At 35.2% G+C, this 27,039-nt stretch overlaps 1 protein-coding gene across 1 annotated transcript in view; it reads left to right on the forward strand.

The window, feature by feature from the left end:
• Positions 1-27,039, forward strand: part of Rpn10 (regulatory particle non-ATPase 10) — a 245,566-nt gene that overhangs the window by 21,385 nt on the left and 197,142 nt on the right. Inside the window, exon 2 of the mRNA XM_090392358.1 lies at positions 10,502-10,642. Coding sequence (XP_090248484.1) covers positions 10,502-10,642 — 141 coding nt within the window. The remainder of the gene's footprint in view (positions 1-10,501; positions 10,643-27,039) is intronic.

The following is a 27,039-nucleotide window of genomic DNA, read 5'->3' on the forward strand; positions in this document are numbered from 1 at the left end:
GCAGCAGCACAGTTATTAGTTTGCTTTGCCATTTCAATTACTCTTTATTTTAAATCGAGCTTCATACTTTCTTCATTTTGTTGCTGGTTCCATGATTTTAAATGATAACAATTTTAATAATCCTAAAATTAAAAAAAATGAAAAATTAATAATTAATTAAAATCGGGGCTAATCACTTTTAATTAGGGTAATTCACATAAGTACTAAATCTATGCTATGCAAAAAAAAATGGATATGCATAGATATAAAAATAACAGATATAACAACAATACCTAACTTTGCATTAATAGAAGAAAGAAGAAATTGGGGGGTATTCTTATACAGCCGACATAAGCTTAAAACCTAAAAATAGCCTAAAATTTAGGCCTAGTCTTATATGCCAGTCATCCTATACACCGACGTATATGGTATATATATTTATTTATTGTCTTTGGAGAAAGATAATCTTTCTGAACACAGTCTAGTAAGGATTAGTTTTTGATAGACTGTGCAATATTTGATTTATCTCAGTTACAAGATCAACAGAAAAACCTGCCATCTTTTTCAAGGGTGAATTTTTTAGAGGAGGGCCAAATAGAAAAGACAACATTTCCATATTTAAACCAAGTACTTAGATGAACATTGATATTAGTTAAATGTTTTGGTTATTCCATAAAATAATTTGCAAGTAGTATTTTGTATGATTTTATGCATAATCACAATTCCTGTCTCTTAAGAAAAATACTGTTAATGGGAAGTTACTGTATTATAATATCTGTACACATTTATAGCTTGGAAATATTTGTTACTGAAATAAGTGGTACTTTAAAATATTTTTGGACAGAGCTTTGATATGGTCAAGATAATGAGAATTAGTTATTGCTGTACTCAGCCATTAAGTCTTTAGTAAAATTTCATTATATCAAAAACTAACTTTAAGAAAAATAATTGGTAAAAATTGTTGAAAACCCAAAAGTTTCTAATTTCAGTATTCCCAAAACTGAATCTGAGAAATCATTACATCCACTCTTACCAGTGCTTCAAAACACACAGGTGTATTGAAGATCTGTATAGTGATGTAGAACTCTGAAGGAAGTATTTTTATTTTCTGGATGCAAGAAAAATGTTTTTGGTCCTTTTGTTATTAACTAAGTGAATAAACATTGTATTTGCAAATATTGTATGTCTTCAATGCTATAACAGCAGTGATTGTAAGACGGACCATTATTTTCAGTAACACTAACAAAAAAAAATAACAGAATAATTTATTGGCAGTACCACAGAAAATATTTGACCATATACATATTTCACTTTGTGTTTTTCTATAGATCACTATTTGAGTCCAAAATGTTTATATTCTGAGTCTGATCCTTCAGAATCACTTTTTGACTGAGTTGCTGGTGTCTGTTTTCCCACTAAGCATTGTGCTCTGTGCCATCTAATTCTTTTCTTTTCTTAAATTAGTGCTCTGATGTTTCTGGTATTTTCTTCCAAGTAGTTGGCACCCATTCTGTGAGTTTTGATGCAGATGCTCTGTCTTACAAGAAGGCATCCAAAAAAGGTTTTTAGACAACAACCAGTACTTTCCCCTCCCTGAAAAATTCTCATATGCAGTGAGAGCTGTACCCTCCCCCAATCGAGGATACAGCAATCTAGCCGATAAAGGAAATGCAACAGTTATCATGAATAAAGAAGAGTATAACAGAAAAATGCAAGATCTCATATGTGACAGTTCCACATATCAAATTATACATAGAGACCCTATGATGTCTCAAAAGAAAAAAGTCCGAAAATTACTGAAAAAAGTGACATCATGGCCCAAAGAAATCATCAGGAAAATAAAACCAATTCATGTTAAACCACCCGGTATTTATGGATTACCAAAAATCCACAAAACTAATATTCCCCTACGCCCCATAGTTGATAGCATAGATAGTCCCACATATAAACTGGCCCGCTATTTAGCCAAGTCTGTGTTTGTGTTTTTCTATAGATCACTATTTGAGTCCAAAATGTTTATATTCTGAGTGATGTAGTGATGTAGCCCCCGCTTGCCCCCCTTACTGGCAACTCCTCTACTTTTGTAAAAAATTCAATCCATTTCAAAACACTGGTTAAAAATCTAATCCTAAAAGATTCAGACATAATGGTTAGTTTCGATGTCACCTCCTTATTTACCACTTATAGACACCCTCTTGATTTAATCAAGTCTAAATTTACCCCAAATATTTTTGAATTATTTCAATTTACCATGAATGCAGGTTATTTTACTTGGGGGGGAATTCTACAAACAGATTAATGGTACTGCTATGGGTTCCCCCCCTCTCTCCCCCGTTAGCAAATTTTTACATGGAACACTTTGAAAACAAAGTACTTACCACAGCTACATACAAGCCACAAGTGTGGTTACGCTATGTAGATGATGTGTTTGCCATCTGGCCCCATGGACAAGACACTTTGGATGCTTTTGTCACCTACCTAAACAGCCAACACCCCAAAATTCACTTCACAGTAGAAAAAGAATCAAATAACTGTTTACCATTTCTTGATACATTAGTCACCCGCCTTTCAGATGGTGCACTATCTTTTTCTATTTACAGAAAGCCTACACACACACACACAGGAAGATACCTACATAAACAATCACATCATCATCCAGTCCAACAGTACGGCATTTTAAAAACACTTACACACAGAGCCAGAGCCATTTGTTCTAACGATACAGCTCTGACCACTGAACTCCAATACCTGCACCATACGTTCTTAGCCAACGGCTACAATCCCTACAAAATAGATAAAATACTACATAGGTCCATTACTCTGCCCTCCCCTAATACACAAGAATACAACATGACCAATTCTATTCCCTATATCAGAGGTACATCGGAAAAGATAGCCAAAGTATTGTTGAAACATGGCCTTCGCACCACTTTCAAACCTCATGTCAAGCTGGCAACTCTGATCCGCTCGCCTAAGGATAAACTTCACCCTTTAGCACACCCAGGAATGTATGAAGTTCCGTGCGACTGTGATTTGGCCTATTATGGGCAAACAGGAAGATCAGTGAACATCCGCCTGGAAGAACATGAAAGATACATTCGCTACTATTACTATGGCAAGTCGGGACTGGCAGACCACGCTTTGGACACTCCTTCACACAGGATTAGATGGAGGAAAACGAATGTGCTATTTAGGAGTCTTTATAGATCTGAAAGATTATTTTTTGAGTCAGCAATGGCTTTGAAGAATTCTCCCAACCTTAACAAATATGGTTGCATTAATTTGCCAAAAATTTGGGAGACGGTTATCCTAAGAAAAACTCCTGGATAACTGCTGTGTTTTTTTATTTTTTATTTTTTTCCTCTTGTTAGAGGGCACCAAAAAATAGGACTTTAGATCTTTTGTCTTTTGCAATTATATTGTTTCACTCACTCACTGTCGCGTTTACATGTGTTGTGCTCTGATGATGCTGAGTTGAAAATCAGCGAAATATAAGTGTTAATAAAACATCTTTGTTGTTAAAAGTGTTTGTGGTGTTGTTAATACCGTGAAAAATAAGTCATGAATGGACGAGGATACAGCAGTAAAACACTCCGCAGGGCAGCCATTGGTATACGGGACTGAACCAGTTAGTAACGAATCTGGAGGCTTCCCGATCTAGCTGGCGTCAAATCCTGCAGCTACGTATTTTGCCACTTGTGACTGGAGGGAGACCAAATACCGTGGCTGACTGTAGAGGAAACTGTTGAGGCCATATATGAACAGGAGATAGAGTTCCATCTGTGTGGGCAGTATGTTTGCAAGTCTGTCACCTCTCACTGCATGCCAAACTTTCTCTATCTCCTCCTCACCAAATGCAATGGACCACAACCCAAAGCAATGCCATTTTACTGCAGATCTCAAAAATTCTCCCACAAAAAAAACATCAAAAATCCAACCAAAAAATTCATAAACAACAAAAATTTAAACAAACAACCCACTAACATTAATTCTTACCAAAAAAAAAAATTTCCACGTCCATTTCACCAACATCCATCTAAACAGTAATATAAATGACGTGCATGACCACATACAGAATTATGTAAACCAGAATTATTATTCCTATCAGAATCCCATTTGGCAACCTCAACTGCCCAAACTACATATTGCACAGCTCTTTCTACCACAAGGGTGGCACGTGTATGTTCATCAGAACTGACATACCATGCCAGAGACTGCAAAACCTTGAATCCCCACTGTTTAATCAGCTTTGACTCAAAATTTCTTTACAAAATCAACTTGCCCTTTTCATATGCTCCATCCAGTGATCTCCAAACTCTGTCAACTACTCTGACCATTTTAACTACCTTTCTCTCTCTCTCTCTCTCTCTCTTTCTAAAGCTGGCTTTCTGCAGTCAAAATATCCCAGTGACGAGGCCATCCTTTTAGACTATTCATATTTGGTCTTAATATACTGAAATAAACATTTTTTATCATTTGGAAAGAAAAAGTAGAAACCTTACAAGTTGATTTTATTTCCTAAATAAAATCAACTTGTTTCATAACAAAATCAAATTCACTTTAGAATTGGAAAACAATCAACAACTTCCTTTTTTAGATATACTGGTCAAAAGACAAGAGAATGATCATATTAAACTTACTATATATATCTATATATTACTATATATATATATATATATATATATTACTATATATATATATTACTATATCTGCATTTTACTTCCAATCATCATCATCATACACAAAAATACATCAAAATCGCTTTCTCAAATTGGGTATCCTCTAAAAATAATCAATAAATTGCTTTATAAAAATAACCTCTAACAACAACAAAGGATAGCAACTCAGTACGTTTCATCCGTTGTCATCCCCTATGTTGGTTCAGTCTCCACTAAAATTGCTAGAATGTTGAAGCCTTACAATATCAGAGTTGTGTTTAGACTGACTGCAACCATTAGACAGTTTTTAAGATCCCCTAAAGACAGTGTTCCTTTTTTCAAATAAGCAGGGGTTTATAGAATACCATGTACTTGTGGACTTTCCTACATAGGCCAAACTTCTAGAAGCCTGAAAATTAGAAAGAAACGACAACTCAACATCACCAGAGTTAAAGATCGGTACTATCAACGTAAGAAGCCTGATTGGCAAAGAAATGGAGCTAGCTGAGGAATTAGATAAGTACCAGATCGACATAATAGGGGTGACTGAAACAAAAAAGACCAAAACTGGTGAGATCTTTCTGAGCAATAAATACAAAATGTTATATTCAGGCAATGACAATCAAGGAAAAGAAGGAGTAGCCATAGTATTCAACACAAAATACGAGGCTAATCTTCTTGAATGGCAGTCAGTCTCAAGTAGAGTAATGTGGGCAAATATGAGAATGGGGAACTGGACAATGAGACTTATTTGTGCCTATGGTCCCACAGAAGGTTCTACTAAGGTAGAAGTGGAGGAATTTTTTGATGCTTTAGAAAAAGCAACTGACACAATGAAAAATGAAAAGTTGGTCCTTGTTTTGGATCTAAATAGCAGAGTAGGAAATGATTGTGAGACATACAAAAATATTTTGGGAAAATTTGGAGAAAAGAGCAAAGCTAATAATAATGGCAAATATCTGTTGAATTTCTTCTCAGGACATGGACTGGTTATTACTAACACCATGTTCCAACATAAAAATGTGCACAAATTCACATGGAGAGAAGAGGCTAGGAATAAGAAAAGTCTCATTGACTATGTTATTGTTGATAGTGATGTTTTCTCCCTGGTGCAGGACACCAGAGTGTACAGAGGATTTGAAATTGGAAGTGATCACTATTTAGTCATGAGCAGGATAAAATTGAATTTCATATTGGAAAGAAGAACATGTAAGAAAGTTTTAAAGCGAATAAAAGTTGAGCAGCTCTCAGATGTGAACTGTAGGCTAAAATACACAAAGATTATTGAAGAAAAAATGAAAGAGTTTGAGAACAGGAATCAAACCTTGGAGATTCAGTGGCAAACTCTGAAGAAAACTTTGATTGATTCTGCCAGAGAGGCATGTGGTGAAGTTGTCTGTAAGGATAGAAAAATCAGAACTCCATTGTGGACACAGGAAGTTAAAGAGGCAGTGAAGGAAAAGAAGAAAGCATACCAAAAGTTCCTGTCAAATAAGTCAGCTTGTGCTCTTAGAGAATATAGAGACAAATGCAAGAATGCTAAACACTGTGTAAAACTAGCTAAACAAAAGTCATGGGAGGACTTTGACAAGAATATAGAAAATAAATATCAAGAAGGTGGCAAAATATTCTGGAGGTTGTTGAAGAAGCTTAAGAATGGAGGAAAGAGTGCTGTAAAAGGAATTAGAGATGATAAAGGTGACATGAAAATGGGAGAAAAAGATATCCTTGAAGTATGGAGTAATTACTTTGAAAAACTGCTAAATGAAACAAGCAGTGATGACAGCACAGTGGTAAAAAACACTGACCAGGCATGCAGTCAGAAATACATATCCATACTAGAAGTAGAAAAAGCCATCAAAGGCTTGAAATGTGGAAAGGCAGCAGGAGTAGATGATATTCGACCAGAAATGCTGAAGTATGGTGGTATTAGAGTCTTACAGTGGCTGCACTGCATAGTTCAGAAAGCCTGGACTGAAGGACGAATTCCCGATGATTGGAGTAGAGCTCTCATAGTACCCATATATAAAAAGGGAAATAAAACTGAATGTGAGAATTACAGAGGTATTTCCCTGCTGAGTGTTCCTGGCAAGATCTATGCAAGTATACTTGAGAAACGGTTGAGAAGAATTGTGGAAGAAAAGCTTGGTGAAGAACAAGCTGGATTCAGGCCAAATAGAGGCTGTCAGGATCAGATCTTCACTTTACGACAAATAGTCTAGAAAGCATGGGAATATAACAAAGATCTGTATTTAAGTTTTGTCGATCTGGAAAAGGCATATGACAAGGTGCCAAGAGAGAAGCTATTCAATACGCTGCAGTTATATGGTGTCAATGGGGCATTATATCAAGCAGTTAGAATTGAAGGAAGTACAGGAAGTTGGTTTAATGTTAAATCTGGTGTGAGACAAGGATGTACATTATCCCCTCTGTTATTCATTATCTATATGGATCACATTATGAAGGAAAGTGGTATTAAACATGATATCAAAATTGGAGATGTTAATGTCAGCTCTTTGCTTTATGTAGATGATGTTATAATTCTAAATAAATCTGCTACAAGTCTGCAAGATTCTCTGACTAAATTGAATAGCTGTTGTAATAGATATGGTATGAAGGTCAGCAATAAAAAGACAAAGACAATGAAAATAGGCAGAATCATTGAAAATGTCAACTGTGTTGTGAATGGAGAACCTGTGGAACAAGTAAAACATTTCAGCTATTTAGCCACAATTTTTACTGAAGATGGTAAATTAAATATAGAAATAGACAACAGAATAAGCAAAGCTGATATGGTGGGAAGTCAATTGAATAAATTTATATGGAATAAGAGAGAAATTAGTCGGAACACTAAATTAGCTGTATACTAGACAGTGTTCAAACCAGTTTTAACTTATGGATCCGAGAGCTTAGTCAGAAGTAAAACACTTGACCAAAGACTAGAGACCACAGATATGAGAGTCCTGAGAAAGATTATAGGCGTGAACAGATGTCATCAACGGCAATATCATATTAAAAACGAGGATATTAGGAAAGAACTTGACATTGTCAGCATCCAGGAATGTGTTAGCAGAGCTAATCTCAGGTGGTATGGTCACTTAAACAGAATGGGTGAGGAAAGATTAGCAAAACAAGTGTTCTCTGCCAGGTTGGCAGCAAAACGACCTAGAAGAAGACCAAGATATAGGTGGATTGATACTGTACAAAGTGCTTTAGACGATAGAAATATAAGATCTGATAATGTTGGAGTCTTGACAAGTAACAGACTGATTTGGAGGAAAATTGTAGATAGGAAATTAATAATGATGTAATTTTTTCATGTAGTACTATCATATCCTGTACACCCTTTGAGGGTACATGGCAGGAATTTGATGATGATGATGTTGGAGATGTAAATCACAACAGGTCAGATACCTCATTGGCGTATCACTTCTCAACTTCTAACCACGCAATAGATTGTGAAAACAACTCAATGCCATATATAGAGGACGATTACAGATGCTGAATTTTCAAAGAAGCAGCAGTGGTCCTACGAACAGGTAATAACCTGAACAGAAATCAAGGAGCAGTATTGAAAGATACATGAAAAAATCTGATTAATTCATTAATTATATTGGAACTACAGTATGCCAAAAACTATGTAATGTGTATTCACAATGACTGAAGCATCTTGCTTCATGCATACATTGTCAAGTGAGCTGTTAAATTTGGTTGCCTAACTGTTGTTAACGGTTTACTGTATTCTTTCATTTTTTTACATTTATTATTTTCTTTCACCTTTTTAGTCTTGACAAAGCTAGACAGTATGCTAGTGAAACTAGTCGACATTCTTGTACATATGTGTATTAAACCGATGGTCTTATAATCAGAATATTTGAGGTCATCCTTCTTGGGGATTTAAGTGTTCACAACTCGTATTGGCTCCCCTTCTCCAGTTTCACTGATCAGGCAGGCAGGGATGCTCAGGTGTTTGCCTTCAGCAATGACCTATCTTAGATGATCAATTTTCCTACCAGAATACCTGACAATTCCCTCCAATTTGTCTACACACTTGAACTCTTCCTAACAAGTTAATCTTCCAAGTATATTGTGGTTGTTGGTTTTCCCCATGACAACTTTGGATCACAACCTTATACAAGTCTCTTTTGTCACAGAACAATCTTCACCCACCAGTTCAGTCTTGTGTCCTTTGGCACTACAAGGGTGCCAATTGGGAAACCTCTGTGACTTCTATTCCTCCTCCCCATTGTCCAACTACTGCTTCAGTTCTTCTGATCCAAACACCTGCTCAGACCAAAAAACAGAAATCATCCTCACAGGAATGAAGGCTTTCATCCCTTATTCCACTCCAAATTTTCAGCCAACATCCAAGCCTTGGTACTCAAAAAAAAGTGTGCCAATGCTATAAAAGAAAAAACCTCTGGTTACCATGAATGGCTCAAGACCAAAGCTGCAGCTTGCAATAGTTGTAATATGATCAAGTCCAAGTCAGACTTTGAAAGGGCCAAATGCTGCAAATTTGCCTCCTTCCCAAATGGCAGTCATTCCTTCTGATCCCTTGCAAAGGCAGTTGGGTGCAACTTCTGCCTGCCTATGTTTCTGCCACTCTGATCACATCCTGATTGTACATAGTTACCTCACCTAAAGACACGGCAAGTATCGTGTGGGTATAACTTTGTAAAAGAAGGTTTAACAGCAAAAGAAATTCATTCTAAGTTCATAAAAGTTTGTGAGTACTCTTCTCCTTCGTTTTCGACCATGAGAAATGGGCTGCTGAGTTTAAATGTGGCCATACCAGCCTTGAAGATGATTCACGTGAACTGCATCCAAAAAGTGTATAAACACCAGAAATCATTGATCAAGTGCATGGTGTGGCATTGGATGACTGGTGAGTCAAAGCACGGGAAATTGCAGACTATAGGCATTTCAAAAGAACATGTAGGATATATTTTGCATGAAGAACTGCAAATGAAAAAGCTTTGTGCAAGATGGGTTCCGCTCTTGCTCACAGCAGATCAAAAATGCACTTGCATGAAAATCTCTGAACAGTGTTTGGAGCATTTTAACAAGAATAAAACTGATTTTGTGTGTTGATTTCTTACTATGGATGAGACTTGGATTCACCATTACACACCAGAATCCAAACAGCAGTCAAAACAGTGGACAGAAGCCAGTTATTCAGCGCCAAAGAAGACAGTAGGAAAGGTCACGGCATCGGTCTTTTGGGATGCTAAAGGCATTTTGTTTATTTATTATCTTGAAAAGGGTAAAACAATAACCGGGTAATATTATTCCGATCTTTTAACCAGACTAGACGAAAAATTTGTAAGAAAAGACTTGGTTTGCAGAAGAAAAAAAATCGTCTTTCATCAGGACAACGCACCTATCCACAAAGGCGTTTTAGCAGTGGGAAAATTAAGGGATCTGCACTATGAATTGTTGGAACATCCATCCTATTCCCAGATTTGGCTCCTTCTGACTTCTATCTCTTCCCAAAACTAAAACTCTTCCTGACTGGTCAGCGTTTTTCTTCAATCAAGAGGCGATTGCAGCTGTAGAGAGGTATTTGCAGATCTTACTGAGAACCACTACAGGGATGGAATAATAGTGCTGGAGCATCGCTGGAATAAATGTATTAGTCTTAAGGGCGATTATGTTGAAAAATAAAAATAATTTTGAAATTATAAATCTGTGTTTTCATTGTTAGGCCAAGAACTTTTCAGACCACCCTTGTATAATTGTTTTTGTTATTTTTGTAGGAAATTAAAAAAGCACAACTGAATATATGGGTAATTGTACAGTCTTTTTATTATTATAAATGGATGCTGATCTTCATATTTCTTTTTCTTTTCCAATGCTAATAGTGTGGACAACAGTGATTTTATGCGTAATGGTGATTTTCTGCCTACTCGTCTCCAGGCACAACAGGATGCTGTTAGTTTAGTATGTCATTCAAGAACTCGTTCAAATCCAGAAAATAATGTTGGATTGCTGACTTTAGCTAAGTATGACATTTAGTTCTAAATAAATTATTTGTTTCTCATGATATAGATTCACGAATATTCATTTATTAAAAACTACTGTATTAACATTGAACCTTTGTTCGTACTATACCACTGAATATTAGTTTGAAGATAGGATATCCTGTGTTTGCCTTGTTGGCTAAATACAGTAATCTACCATTTATCCAACCACAGAGGGAAGCAGTTTGTTGCTCTTAGAATTGAAGTACAATCACATGGTATTGTACCACAAGTCAGTTGGCATGCAAAGGTTGGTTAATTGAAGGATCATTGCTTTGAAGGTTGGATAAATGGTAATTACTGTATATGGCATCTTTACTTTCTAACCTACAGGTTTTGACCTCAGAATCCATTGAGATACAGATGTTTGTGAGTGTCATCATCAAATTCCTGATATTTACCCTCAGGAGGTGTGTAGGATGTTATGATAGTACTACATGAGTGATAAATTATTTTATTTTTTGGTGTTTGAGATCAATGCCTTGTGCTGACTCTGGATTGGGAAGGGGGATTTAAGTTAGCTGACTTTTATTCTACTCATGAAAGTTGTGGGACTGTTGGAGGTGGGAGATTGTACCTAATGTCATCCATCAGTGCACTTATTGTGTATCTTAGCTCATTAAAAGGTTTTGATTTTGACATTTCAGTTTTAAATAATTAAAAAAAAAAAATGATTCAGTGCTGAAAGCATAATGGATGTTTATAGCAAATCAGATTACCTGAATACCAAATAGATCAATGGAGTATTGTACAGGATGGTCCATTAGTCAGAAAGGGGTTTAAACATTTGATGACTTTTTTATTTATTAATTATTTGCATTCTTTTTTTTTTTTTGTTATAATGAAATACATAACCTGGAGTTTCTTATTTTATTTTGGAGATTTTTCACTGCTCACACTGCTAGAGCCACAGTGGAACTCCAAAGGCACATTTTTGGTGAACAAATAATTTCGTGAAGATCTGCAATTAATTGACCATCACGTTTTCCAGATTTAACCTCTTCCTGTGAGGATATCTGAAGGAAAAGGTGTAGGTGAACAAGCCCCAGACAATTCAACAGCTGAAGGAGAACATTTGTGCAGAAATTAGGGCACTGCAGCCGGAAACATGCTGTAGAAAGAACCTGTCTCTGTGAAACTATAAATGGAAGGCATTTACGTGATGTGGTTTTTCATAACTAATAAAAAAAGAAAACTCCAGGTTCTGTATTTCATTATAACAAACAAAGAATAAAAATAATAAATAAGGGGTTCGAGGCTATCTAGTGAAAAGACATGCTGTTAGGAAGCTCCTGAAAGGTCAGTGATTTTTGATTTATTGAATGTTTTCTTAGATTTATTGGTGTATTTTTAGTATATTATAGTTTTTTTAGTGTATTTATTAGACTACAGCATTTAATAACATGATTGTAGAAATATTATTAGTTTTTATTATTAAGAATGGTGCCGAAAACTTGTCAACAGGGCAGTGTCTGAAGCTCAAGTTAGAATTTGTGGTACTGAGGAGAACGTTTGTCTTGATGAGCAGAAGCGTTGCTGCAGTGATCATCATAATATATCCGAGGATAATTTTACATTGGAAATATCTCAATTAAAAGAAGTTATTAAAAAAATTAACCAGAGAATTAAAAAAAGTGGAAAAACGTTCAACAAAACTCAGACAGGACAAGAAAAAGGAACAATAAGAGGTAGGAAAACACTGAACTTGGTAATCATAATAACAACAAGGTAAGTCAATTCAAATCTAAGAAAAAAAGAGATGATGTGGTATGGTGATTCAATCCACAACCTCATCATAAACTTGCATCCATTGTATAAGAAATGGATGCAAGTTTCTAGATGTGTGGAGGGTGTTTGATGGTAGATAAGACTTGTATAAGAAGGACAGGACAGTCTGCATTTAAATTCATTTATTAAAAATAACACGCAAGTCCACAGTAATAACTTTAATTAATATAAGGTAGATATTTCTTACTAAAACTAATAGTACATCTTCAGTGTTACAAACAGATAGGAATAGAATACAAGTAACGAACATTCGGTGGATCACCTATTAAAATACAATGTTGTCGTGAACTAGGAAATGAAAGAAATTAATAAATAATTAATATTTAAGATAATTAGTTTTTTAATGATTACATAAAATAAAAGTCTCCCAGATCTTCGAGAGAGAGAGGCAATCATTTTGATTTAAATTAGGTCTGTGTAAAAAAGCTTCACAACTTTCTTTAAAGAGGTGTTCATATTTGAACCTGCATCTATGAAGGAGAATAGCTTTATCCCACTGGATATTATGGGTAGTGGTAATACTGTGTTGTGCTAGACCAGACTTCTGAAGTTTGTTGTAATCAATATAATATTAATGTTCTTTAATTCTTTTTTCCACAGAACGGCCAGTTTGTCCAAAATAAGAAACATCGTATTCACAAGGAATTTGGTAAACACCAGCCAAAGACAGAGATGATAGTTTATCTTTTGTAGAAGGCAATAAGGAAGAAATTTTGTTGATAGGAATATAAGTGGGAATCAATTGGTACTTTTTTAAAATTCTACCTATAGGTTATGAGATTCCTGGAATGTAGGAGATTGGAACTCTGCGAACTGTCGAAGAAACTTTAGGTATTGGAACATAAGATTCAATTATCTGTTGGATTTGATTAGGGTGGTAATTATTAGATGCCATTAACTTTTTAATGATCGAAAGTTCTTGTTGTAAGATTTCTGGAGAAGAGCAAACTTTATGTGCCCTATTAATTAGAGATTTAAGAATGCCAAATTTTTGAGATGTATGGTGAGCAGACTTTTTATGAATGTATCTGCCAGTAAATGTGGGCTTTCAAAAGACGCTTGTAAATAAGGTACCAGAAGAAGTTCGAGTAAGCAGGATGTTCAAAAATGATAAAGTACCAGAATTTTCCTTTTCCATGGTGAATTGGATACGAGGATGAAGGCTATTTATCTGTTGTAGAAAGGTGGAAAGCTCATCTTCAGTATGTGACCAAATGGCAAAAACATCATCGACATAACGATACCAAAGAGATGGTTGAGGGTGAATGGATGAAAACATAGTCTTTTTGAATTGTTTCAAAAAATAGTTAGCCAGAGGTGGAGACAAAGGACTACCCATGGCAGTACCTTCAACTTGTTTGTAGAACTTGTTTTTCCAACTAAAATAACCTGAATGGATAACAGATTCGAAAATTTTTGCAATATCTGGAGGGTAATCTTTATATAATAAATTTGCACATAATTTTGCATCTGGTGAAGGGGTGGAATATGGTTTGGGTTTGGATCTTCTAAATATGTCTTGGAAGGGAAAAGAGAAAGTTCTACAATAAGGCCAAATGTATTCCAAAAACCCTTAGGTCTGGTGTTTATTGATTTTGAAAAGACATTTGATTCAATCTCAACTTTAGCTATTTTAGAAGCCCTTTAAAATCAAGGAATTGAAAAAAAATTACATTGATATACTTTGTCATATATATAAAAATTCAGCTGCATCTTTAAAAATCTAATAGAGGAATTATGAGAAAGAACTAAATCACTTATGTATATATATTTTTTTTTTTTGCATTTTAAAAATTTCTTGGGCTATTGTAAATAATAAACAATTGGAGGCAAGACTACAAATTTACAATAGAATGAATGGCATAATTAAATGAAATTTTGGAAAACACATGACTAAAGAAACTCGATTAAAATTACATAATATGACCTGAAATATTTATCAAATTTGCAAGTGAAACTTGGATTCTAAAACAAAGAAACAGACAAAGAGTGGAAGCAGCACAGATGAAGTTTCTGAGGCCTCTTCTGGGACTCACTAGATTAGATAAAAAGAAAAACATAGAAATAAGAGAACAATTAGATACAAAAAAAAAATCATACAAGAAACAGAAGAATACCAGCAAAATTGGCTATACCACGTAGATAGAAGGAATAACAATAGGATTCCTGAACTAGCACTAGAATATAAACACACAGGAAGAAGAGACCATGGATGTCCAAGATTAAGATGGAAAGATCAACCGCATGTGCAGAGCAGGAACAGGACATAAATAGCCTATACCTAAATTTGTTCAGACGATGACAAACTAAATCACCTACGATTTGCTGATGACATTGTACTTTTAGGAAACTCAGAAGAACTTCAACAAATTATTACCGAATTGAATGCAGAAAGTAAAAAGAAATGATTAAATATAAACAAGGACAAAACAAAGATGTTTAATAAATACATTACCAAGAAGCCAGTACAAATGGAACACCAGGAAATTGATATAATAACCTCCTATGTTTACTGAGGGCAAAACATCACAATAGAGAGAGGCTGTGAAGAAGAAATTATATATAGAATTCAACTTGGTAGGACAGCCTTTGGAAAACAACATGAAGTGCTGAAAGAAAACATCTCAGTCTGCCTTAAAAGAAAAAATATTTGACAGTTGTATACTTCTGGTCATGACATGGAAGCGAATACGTGGACTTTGACCACAAAAATTGACCAACAAGTTGAGGATTATTCAGAGGAAAATGGAAAGATCGTTACTTATACCAAGTAATGATCGTTGTAGATAGAAAGCATAGTGCTTGGTCAGAGCTCAGACTAGGGTGAGAGATATTATATCAGCCATTAAAAGATACAAATTGCAATGGACAGGTCATATTATAAGAAGTAAAAACACTCAAAAATGGACAGAGTTGATCTCTGAATGGTATCTCAGAGATGGAAAAAGAGCTACAGGAAGACCAAAGAGAGGGTAGGTGGATGAGATTAATGAGATGGCTGGAACTCAGTGGTATAGAAAAGCTCAAGATAGAACTGAATGGAAGACTTTGGGGGTAGCCTTTTCCAGCAGTGGATAGCAATTGCTTATGAAGGATTGGATCTTGCATTTTGACACTCATAAACTGAAGTGAATGCATTTATAGCTTGGTGGTAATGTCAGTTAAATTATGTTGGCAGAAGAAGGGCTTTATGGATTGATTCTAGTCATTGTCTAGGACTTTTCTAAGGCAATTTCCAGATAGTTCTTGAGTTAGTTGATCTTGGGTGCAGCAAAGTAATTTTTCCTCTCTGAAGAAACTTATGTTTTTATTCATAGAACTCTGAAAAAATGGCTGTAGAACTTGAACAGTATTCACACACCTAGTTGGTATACTAGGAATAGGCACATCAGTGATAGCAGTTGTTTTCTGTATTTCTGTGGTTGTTTCATTGCATGCCATTTGGAGATTATTCTTCCAGTGAGGATGAATGTGGAGATTGGTGGTCAGATTCAAATACTCTCTTTGGGAATAGAAAGATCCTGGGGATTTATTTCTTTATATAAAGGTTGTAGAGCCTTTGTAGCTCATTTGATAATGATGATAACCTTTGATTGAAAGACATGGATTTTGAATTCCTTGTAGGAGGTGAAGAATGTTTTATAAAAGACTTTTGAACTGTTGGTGAACTAGTCTCATACAGAGCGTGGCTGATTTTTTGTTCTGCTTGATAGATAAATTGGCTAGAAGAATTGCTAGACTTAGCAGACTATGTAGATAGGATTAACCATCCAATCACAGCAGTAGATTTCTAAGAAGCTGAGTTAACATTGACAGTCGTTGAGCTTATTGCATTAAGGGGGAAGATGAAGAGTGTGTGTAAGAAACAAAAAGAAGAGAAGTTCAGAAAAAAACCATGAAACATTTACATGTTTGAATCCACCATATACTAGTGTGAAGTGGGATGTTTCACTGCTCTTTTTTCCTCACTGAACTGTCTACTTTCATGATTTTCTTTTAGTCTTATTATCCATTTCCTGCATTTATCATCTTAGGGTATACAAGTAAGAAAATCCTCTTTGGGATTTGCTTGCTATGATAGTGTTTTCCCATGATATTTGCATTACTGTATTTATTCTTTTGTAACACATTAAAAAAAAGTTATATCTGATTGGCGTTGATTTCTGAAACACTCAAAAGTTTTATTATTTTATTTATTTTATTTTTTCAGTTCAAATAAGCAAAATTTGATGCCATCTATTAGCAACAAGGTGTGCAGTAGACATGCACTATGATGAACCCCATTAGAATGAAATAATGCATCATAACAGACTATGAAAAAGTCCCTTTGTTGTGTCCTGAATAAACTAAGAAAGAAGATTTAACATGAATTATTCAGGAACAACTTTATTAAATATAGGCAGAGAATGTGATGTGTTGGCTATATACTGGAAAGGTAATATTTTGTATATAACACTAAATTAGGAGTAAGAAATTGTATAACAAATGAAAGAAAATTGTAAGACTTAACGTGTTGTACATAAGGGTCAGATAAAGAAATTAATTAAAGTGTTAAAATTATTTAAGAACCCCATTTCATGTGTTATAAGGTAGCAGAACCTGTAAGCCAGAGTCCAAGGGTCACCTTTTGACCGTCCAGTGTTACGTATACTGAGGGGAGAGGGAGAGATGTTATGAGAAAGACAAACCAGAGCGCTTCCAAGAAAAACACAACAAGCGCACGTGCGATGTAATAGAGGGAGCTGGACACCGTGACGTAAACCCACATGACTGCGCTGGTGGGCATCACGATAACCGAGAAGAGAAAGAAAAGAAAAAGGTCAAGCAAACCCCACTCGAGGCTTTTTGGTTCCAGTTTCCTGATCGTTCGGACGTTGTTCCAGTCCGCACCTATGGAGAAGTTCCACGTGGCCGTGGGAGGTATGAGGCATCTGTCGTAGCATACCAAGTAGGGCTAGCTATTTCCTTGGACTAGTATAGCTGTGTTATGTCGTGCGACGGAAGAACCAAGTAGATGCCGTCCGTTCTGTCTAAGCTCCTGAGCCATATCTTCCTTCCCATGGAGAATCCGGCTGTACAGTTTGTAGTAGGTGACCAGACGAATAGCAGACTGAGAAGAAGCCTTGATGTTCTAGACAAGGCAAGAAGAAAGGAACGAGTGTCATACCAAGGGACGGTAACGTAGACTCTTGTGATATATTTTTCAGTTGAGGAATTGTGTGCTTTCTAAAGAACATTTTGTCTAGTGGACTTATCTTATAGAACTTTAGGAACTGTCTACAACTTGGCATAGGCCCATTTTGTTTGAGAACTGTCTGCCTAGAAAGGCCATGTTTATTCTGTATGAATTATTAGTAATGTGTTAAATGATATAACTAGTGACCACGTGAGTGTAGAAAGTGCGATAAGTGTTAACGAGATAATGTTAAGTTGCATATAGAGGTGGTCCAAGCAAGTTTGTTCATGTATTTTGTTTAGTAGTATTGAACCAAAGATCTTACTTGAGAATGATTCAGATTACTTAGTAGTAATGCTTACTTGTATAATTTCTTTTATTAATAAATCTGTTTCTTAATACCTGCCTGATCTGATTTAGTATATGAATTCAAACAGCCACTCATAAAATTACTATCGAACTTAGCAGGAAGAACCCATGTGTAGACAAGGCAATACCGAGGATAGATGAGACTCTTATCCATCCTGGATAAGAGTCTCATCTATCCTCGGTATTGGCTGGCGCAGTTAAAATATAAATTTGTCAATGCTTATCGAGTGGACAGTCTCAGAAGATATGTTAATGGTCACGTCCCATACAAGGACAAAGCCCTAAACATTAAGTAACCTACACGTGGTTAAACTATAGAGAGGCCAAAGAACTGCTTGTTCAAAAGGGTAGAGATTTAAGTAAAAGAAACGAAATGAGTATAGAATAAAGTTTAAAAGGGAAAGATATACGAGAATGAAAGATTAAATTAAATAAGAATTAAAGATAAAATAAATAATAAGAAGTTATAACAAATAGCACAGTTGATAGGATTTATGTAGATAGATATAAGAAAACACGACATAACACCTTATAACTAGTTCTATTTTAAGCTCATTGTTTGCAAACATGGAAAGCTGAAAACTTTCATGATAGAAAACTGAATTTCTTAGCAGATATGACAATCCATGCCTGATATTTTCATTTGCTCAACACAGATTCATATTTTTAATTTTATGTACCCAGAACAACAGCAATATGTAATATCTGCATTGGCATCGAAATAATTGTGAAAGGTCATCACCGTCTTAGAGAGGAAGGTAACTAATGTTTATACTGCATGGTGAAAACCATTAGCTCAAAATAAGCTGTTGGGAGTAATTCTGTTGAAGTATTGCAGAAAATTTATTAGCATTTCATATTAAAACTAGAAAATAAAGGAAAGAATAAAACAATTTTTTTCCACCTTATATATAACTTCATATTTAATATTGTATTATTTCAATTAAAAAAAATTATCATTGTTTTTGACTTCTGTATTTACTAACTGAAAGTAATTCAATTCATATTTTGATCAACTATAAAGATGTAGATAATAGAATAACATGAAAAAAGAAGGGGGGGGGTAAGAGAATTAAGGGATGGGGTGGATAAGTCAGTGTAAACCAGCATGCAGAATTTTGACTACCACAATTTAATAATGTACGCTGCCACTTGGGATATCAAAACTAGAAAGAAAGGCTAATAAATACCCAATATTTTACAGCCAAGACAACGCGATCTTCTGTTGAAGAGTGATAAAATTTGAGAGAAAATTTAGCTGAATTAAGTAAACAAAGGTTGGAAGAAACTATAGATGAAGCACCAAAATGAAAACATGAAATTTAAATTCAAGCAGTAATGGAAAATATATAAGAAAGACAAGAACTGGAAGATTATGAAATTATAAAAATGAGAAATCATTTAAATTTCAAAATGTTACAATAGCTTAAATTAATGTCACATACTGAAATGTTTATATCAGACTTTTATATCATGCTGCTGCATGACTTACAGCACATCAGTGCCAGGTGTGGGTAAGAAGAAAGAAGAAAATTTTTTGTTTTTTGAATAGCTGAAAGTAGTGTTTGGGAAAGATAGTGGGGGAGGACAGTTCCAAAGAACAGAGGTAGATTGAATGAAAGGAGGAGAAGTTTTAGTTATTTTAAATGTAGATGATAAATCGATTGATAGCAGCTGTTCTTGTTCTTATAGTTTTAGAAGAAAGTGGAGGAATGATTAATCACCATTTCACAAGTGCATTAACCAGGTAGAAGAGGCATAAGGCAGAACCCAAATGTGTGAGCAGTATTCTGTGGTTATGCAGTTTTGGGATTTATATAGTTGTCTTGGAAAATAGTTTGTGTCAGGAAAGGATGGTGGTGAAGGTCAACCCAAGAAGAGAAATTTGATCATGTTTTGATATCTGAGTGTTATTGAAAGTAGGGGGAGTGACAAGATCTTTCTTGCAGGAAATTATACAGAACTTTGTTTCGGTAGTGTTCATGAGTTATCCTCTACCTATTGAAGGATAGTGAGAGGTATCAGAATTTAAGATATGGGCTTTAGAAGATCTTGAGACTTCTAGTAATTGGACACTACAAGGTTTGTCAAATGAGAGAGGAGTTGATGTCGCTGAGAGCAGTCATTTATATATGGGAGGATCTGTACTATTTACATGAGTAAAGTGAGTTGCTCACCTATATTAGGAGGTCCGAGGAGGAAATTATCTAACATAGTGAGTAGCCAGAGTCAAATGATAAATGTTTGCAAACAGTTAGCTTAACAAAAACAAACTTGATCTTTTTATGAAGTGAGGAGAGAAAACTTGTGCAGTTCCCATCGAAAGCATTGCTGTACATTATTGTTCTCTCTCTCTGAGGTAAGTGAAACTATGAAAGGGTAATGTTACCATGGAAACTAATCCCATATCTTTGCATGCTAAACAAACTTATAAACTCTCTATTCCCTGCTAGAGTAACAGTAAAGCTTTTTTTCATATAGTAAATTGGTATAAGAAAAGTTGAAAATTCAATACATATATTTAGTTGAAAACAAATGCTGAGATAGTACTAAGTAGTTTTTTCAGCCATTTAAGTTGCTGAATGCTTTCTAAACAGTAGTATGCATTATAAAATTATAGCATTCAAAATTATGTATATCTAAAAGACAAAAGACAAAATATACAGTTGATTGTTGCTATAGGCCAGGGAATTCCACAGATGATCTGGAAGACATGCATCGCCAAATTAGTACGATTACAGGTCAAGTGATTATTATGGGGACTTCAACTATGGAGATATGACTGGAAGGAAGAAAGATCGCATGGCAGAAAGGAAATAGAATTTATACACCTGCTGAGAGATAATTAAGGCAGCATATGATGGAGGGGAGAGTACCGGACCAGGTCATATGATCAGAAGAGCTATCTATAACCAAGTTGACAACATTGCCTCCAATTGGTGAAATTGACCAATGCGGTCTTGACCTGGGAAATTGTAAAACATGAGGAATATTCTATCAAGAAGGGGTATTTGTGGAACTACAAGGCAGGTGATTATGACATGCTTAGGAAGAAGCTTAAATCTGTACCATGGCATAAAACACTGCAGGGTAAGGATGTTAGTAGTGCATGGGATATAGTTAAGGATCATCTAGAGGAAGCAGTATTAAATTGTATACCTCGGGTAAGGAGGATTAATCGGGTAGGAGTTAGATGGAGGAGTAATATCATTAAGCACGAGCTGCAGAAGAAGAAAATGCTGTGCAAGGTATATAAAGAGAAAGGTGACCAGCATGGCAAGGAAGGCAAAATCAGATTATGAGAAGAATTTAGTCGAGCAGGCCAAAGGAAATCCAAAGAGTTCTTTTGTTATGTGGCAAGTAAGAGGATGAATGAATGAATGACTGAAAGATTAACCTTAATGAGTGATGATGGTCACGAGGAGATGGACGCCGATAAAATAGTTGAGTTACTGCTTTAAACTATGTGACAGACACTAATGTGGGAACAGAGGTGGATGAATTGGAGTTCCTTATGATATTGCAGAATCTCAGTGTAAATACAGTTGTGAGATTAGATGGGATAGCAGCTAGGGTTTTGCATAGGCTGACCATACATACTGTTTTGAACGGGACAGTACTATTTTTTTTTCATATTTCCTGGCCGTCCCGTCGTTTTAATAAAAATGTCAATTTTGTCGTGTTTTTAATAAAAACTATAAATATACATATAAATATAAATATTGGTCAATCATAAATTATTATTCATAACCTATCATCGTATATCAATATCATGGATACCAGTAATAATTTATATGACCATGGAGTCGCATTGTTTGATACAAAATATCGATATCTGTAGTGATTTATTCAGATAAAATAAAAAAAAAAACATGTTGGCAACACTTGTGCGTCTCAGATGCGGCATCTATTATGCTGTAGCGTTAGTTTTTGTTTTGCCTATATGCTAACAGGTGGATTTTTTATTCACTGACTGTGGTTTAAATTTTGTATTTTTTTAAAGTTTTAAGTCTATCCTTGCAATGTCAAAGAGGTGAAACAGCAGTTTTAATGACGATCTCCAGAAATAATTCAAATGTATTAAACTAGACAAGCTGTGTAGTGATGGAACAAAAGTGGTATGCCATTTTTCCGTTGCTCATGGAGGCAGATCGACATCATCCAACGTCTACGTAGCCAGAAACATAAGGATACTGAAAAGACTCTGGCTTCAGTTAAAAACATCAGCTCGTTTTTGGTGAGACGTGATGGTGATAGTGAAAGCGATTAAAATTGCAGCAAGTGAAGCTCTTGTTGCTTATCATACTATGCATCACGGCCAAAGTTTTCGCACAAATGACTGCTTGTCGCCATTGATAAATAAAATTTATGAACAAAAAGTTTCTTCAGCACGTACCGAATCAGAAGCAATAATTACCAACGTTTTATCACCATATATATTGGGTGAGCATTTGAATAAAACGAAAAGCATTATAGTCAGTTTAGATGCATCAAGCAAAAAAGACATCAAACTTTTTTCAGTCGTTGTGTGTTTCCTTATAATTGTGGTGTTCAAGACAAAATTATAGACTTTATTTTCTTACCTGGTGAAACATCTGACCTACAGTGTAGGTCAGAGGTTCAAACATAACTTCAAACTTCAACATAGGTTCAAAATAACCTATGTTGAAGGAAGGAAATGACAAATTTGCATTACAAAACAAAATTGTTGCTTTGTGTGCAGATAACATGAACATAAATTTTGGTGGTTGAAAAAGACTTGGCAAAAATAATGTGTAACAAAAAACTTGAAACTGAACTGAAGAGGCAGATTATCTGTATTGATTGTGGGGCAGCACACATTATTCTCAATTGTCTCTGGTGAAGAACTGAAAAACTTTTGTGACTTTGCAGGAAATACAAGATTTTGTCCTTGGGTCGATCAATTGACAGAATTTTAAGCATGTTTGATGGGCTTTGTTCTTATTTTCTTTCTCAAGAAAAATGGCATGTTATGTTGCGAAAATTATTTGAAGATCCCTGTTTGGAATTGTTGTCATTTTCAAGAGATCAAGAGTCTACATTCCAAACATACATTAGCTTAATTGAAAAAGATAATATTTCAACTACAGAAGTAGCCATGAACATTGAATATCTTGTAAACAATTTAGAGTCCAGAAAAAGTGAAGTGTTTTTCTGGACTCGGTGTAACTCCTGATGTCAAAAAACCAACTGAAAATTTTAGTAGATTCAGGAGAAGTTAATGAGACAGCTTTTTTGAGGTAGTTGAGAATTTCTATGAAACCAGTGGAATTCATCACATGTACAGAAACAGAAGAAACTCGTGTATTCAATCGGTGTACCCTCATAAAATCTATAACTGTGAGGCAGTTTGATACATGGAATAAAGAAAACATTCCTGTATCTGAAAGATGGGTACAGATTTTTTTCTGAAATGAGCGAAAAATGCCTAGACTTTCAAGACTTGTAATATTGTAGAGTTTATTCTTTGTCTTCCAGGAAGACAAAGAATAACAGCACCTGTTGAGAGAATATTTTCTGTTATGAACAGTATTACAATTTGTGGTCAAAGGAGATATCTAGAATAAGTGTTGAGACAATGAGGGCTATGTTAGTTGTAAGAAAAAATTGTGTCATGGAGTGTGAGAAGTCCCTCTCTGTCTACCTAAATTTTTGTATGGGTTCTGTCACTGAAGAATAATGGTAAGCTCAATATGTTTATGTAATAAAGCTTTTTTTTTATCATCTTACTTTTTCATGAATACAGAATATCGCATAATCCCTGTCCTGTTTCATGCCATCCTAGCATCCTGTTTTTATCTCAAGGAAATATGGTCACCCTAGTTTTGCGAGAATGTGCAAGAGAAGTGACAATGCCTTTGACTAAGCTGTTTAATTTAAGTATCAGCTCTGGTAGAGTTCCAAGGGAGTGGAAAGAGGGCAAAATTATTCCTTTGCATAAGGGAGGTTCTAAGACTACAGTAGCAAATTATAGACCAATCAGTATCTCAGGCATGGTGGTAAAAGTATTAGAAAAATTGGTAAAAAAAGAGAATTCAAGAATGGGTACATAAAAATACGATACTGTATGAGGGTCAAAATGGCTTTGTGAAGGGTCAGTCATGCCTTAGTAATTTACTAACTTTTTATAATAGAGTAACAGCTAAGTTGGATAAGGCTACATGATGATTTTGCAAAGGCATTTGACAGAATACCATATGGAACACTGTTATGCAAATTAGAACAAATAGGGATGGACATGACACTGGTTAAGTAGATAAGAGGATGGCTACTGGCAGTACCATCGACAGGGTGTAGCATAGAGGCAGCCAACCTCACGGTGCGGCTTAATAAGGGTGCTCGTTCAGCCATATTGCGGTAGGTGCCGTCACTATGCTAACAATTCCTGTTAGTGTAGTAAGTGCAGGAAGACTTTTTTCCAAGCTTAAGCTGATTAAAAATTATTAAACAGCAATGACCCAAGAAAGACCGGTTGGTCTAGCAACTATATCGATAGAGGCGGACATAGCTTATAATTTAAATTTATAAGAGCTTATAAACAATTTTATTGTGCGATATCCCCATAGAGCAAACATTTAATTAATATTATTATGTAATCGTTTTGCATTAATGTTTCTCTTGTAATAAAAACAAACTAGCAATTGGAGATTTTCTTATATTTTTTGGGCGATATTTAATTGTTTGCCTCAGGGTGTGATCTAATCTGGTGACAGCCCTGGCTGCTGGACAGATATCGAAAAGTGGTATATGGAGGGGCAGAATCGAGGCGAAAACTGGCGACTTGTGGTGTGCCACAAGGTTCAGTGCTGGAACCATTGCTGTTTAATTTGTACATAAATCATATAGGAAATAACCTGAAAGGAAATATTCAATTGTTCACTGATGATGCAAAATGAGATAGAGTACTACTTAATCAAGGTGATGTGGAAAGCTCTTACCAGACAATTTAAATAGGCTGTCAGTATGGGAAAAGTTTTCCACATCACCTTGATGTGGAAAACGAGTGTCAGTTTAATGTTGAGAAATGCAAAGTTATGCATTTTGGGATAAATAGATTACAAGCCGTGTATCACATTGATGGCACTGTACTCCAGGTAGAGATAAGGAAGTTGTAATTCCTCTTTATAAGGCCTTGATTTTCCCACATCTGGATTACTGGTCTCCTGGGTTTCTTGGGGATGTGGAAGCGGTAGAGAGGATTCAGAGGCAAGTGACCAAGATGGTGAGTGGCCTGTGGAATGTGCCCTCTGAGGATAGATTGAAGGTGTGTGGATTGCAGAAGTTGGTTAATAAGAGAAAAAGAGATGATATGATAAAAACATTTAAGTTACTTATAGGATTTTATAGGATAGATGCAGGGGAAATGTTTCAGCATTCATCCATGGAAGTTGAATACAGGTGTGGTCTGTAAGGGTGTGAGGACCAGATTTTTTGCTTAGAGAGTGGTGAATGAGTGTAATGGGTTGTCACAGTCAGTTGTGAGTGCTTTTTCTGTTAATGGGTTCAAGGAGAACTGTGATAGATTGGGTCTCCTGCGATGAGTCTTTGGACTCCGTGGAGGTACCCTATTATAATAATAAAATTGTTTTTGTTAGTAAAGGGATTAGTTTCTGTAGTTGTCATTAAACAACAATTTAGAATTTTTTTTCTTTTATGGATAAAGAATTAACTTTTCCAACACAAGCTGTTATCAACATAGACTTCATAACTTAAAGAAACTGTGTATTATGACATTTTTACAGCTTTAAGAAAACTGTATCAGCTTATGCCAGCTGTCCATCATTAGGTCTCTGTCCTGTGAGGAAGCTGACTTGTTCACCAGCTGTGGTAGTCACTTCCTCCACCCCTTACCTTAGACTCATTAATGGCTGTTCATCACTTGTGTTCCCTTTCTGTTGAAGTTTTCAGTTTATTTTTAATTTTAGTGATACAGGCCTGTACAAATTTCGTTCATTAAATGTCTCTGTAAAGAAATTGAAAGAACAACTGGACATGGTGCCATTTTATTTGAACACTCAGAATTCAACTCATTGTGACAAGAATCTTTATATGGCATTTTTCAGTTGGCAAGTTAGCCAATCACATACAGAGGTAGCAAATTTTTTTCTCCCTGAAACTCGTATTTTTCATCCTGTGTACATGCAAATCATTCATGAGAACACACACCACCACCACCTCTGCTAGTGTTGATGGTGTGTGTAGTTGGAGGATTAATTAGGGAAGACAGTAAATTGGGTGTGGTGGAGTAGTATGCCCTCCCACAACGAGTCCTTCGGCTCCCTGGAGGTGTTATGTAATAATAATAATTTCAGTTAAGTGACATTAAGCTATTGTAACACATTTTGAAATTTAATTTGTTAATTCTGGTGTTTCATTTTTATTATTTCATAATTTTCTAGTTCTGTTCTTTCTTATATATCTCTCATTATTGTTTGGATTTGTGCTTTCATGTTATTTTCTGTGCTTGATGTATTTCTGTCAGTCCTTTGTGTTCTGTCATCAATGTGAGATTTCCCACCATTTTTTTTTGGTCTGTGTCCTGTCGTTTTCTTTATTTACATGCCTCAGCTACAGTTTTCTCTCTATGTTTATCACTCTTCTTGAGTAGATCATGTTATGTTGTCTCCAATATGCAGTATTGAGTATTTATTAGTTTTATTTTTTAATAGCTATGAGTTAAAAATTGTGGCAGTCAAAATTCCATATGCTGTTGCATACTAATTTATCTTGATTGTATTTTCACTTCTAATTTTTTTTTTTTTTTTGTTTCCTCTCCTGTTGCTAAAGCTAACAGAATTCGAATATTTTCATCCATGTATGTTAGTATGAATTTGATTTATTTGGTAGTACAACTCTAAAGGATCAGTAATGTCCCTGAGTTTTAAGTCCAGAATTCTTTTATTGAAAGAATACATACTAAATTTGAAATTATAAGGTGACGAAAGAATCTAGTTTAGCACTTAGTTATTTAGAGTTTAAAATGAAATTACTTTAACTGTCATTTGCCAGTACTTGAAACTCTGTA

This window comes from Typopeltis vanoorti, chromosome 5 (genome assembly GCF_054136105.1).
Source record: "Typopeltis vanoorti isolate ZY-2024b chromosome 5, IOZ_Tvanoo_1.0, whole genome shotgun sequence".
In the NCBI taxonomy this organism is placed as follows: Eukaryota; Metazoa; Arthropoda; class Arachnida; order Uropygi; family Thelyphonidae; genus Typopeltis; species Typopeltis vanoorti.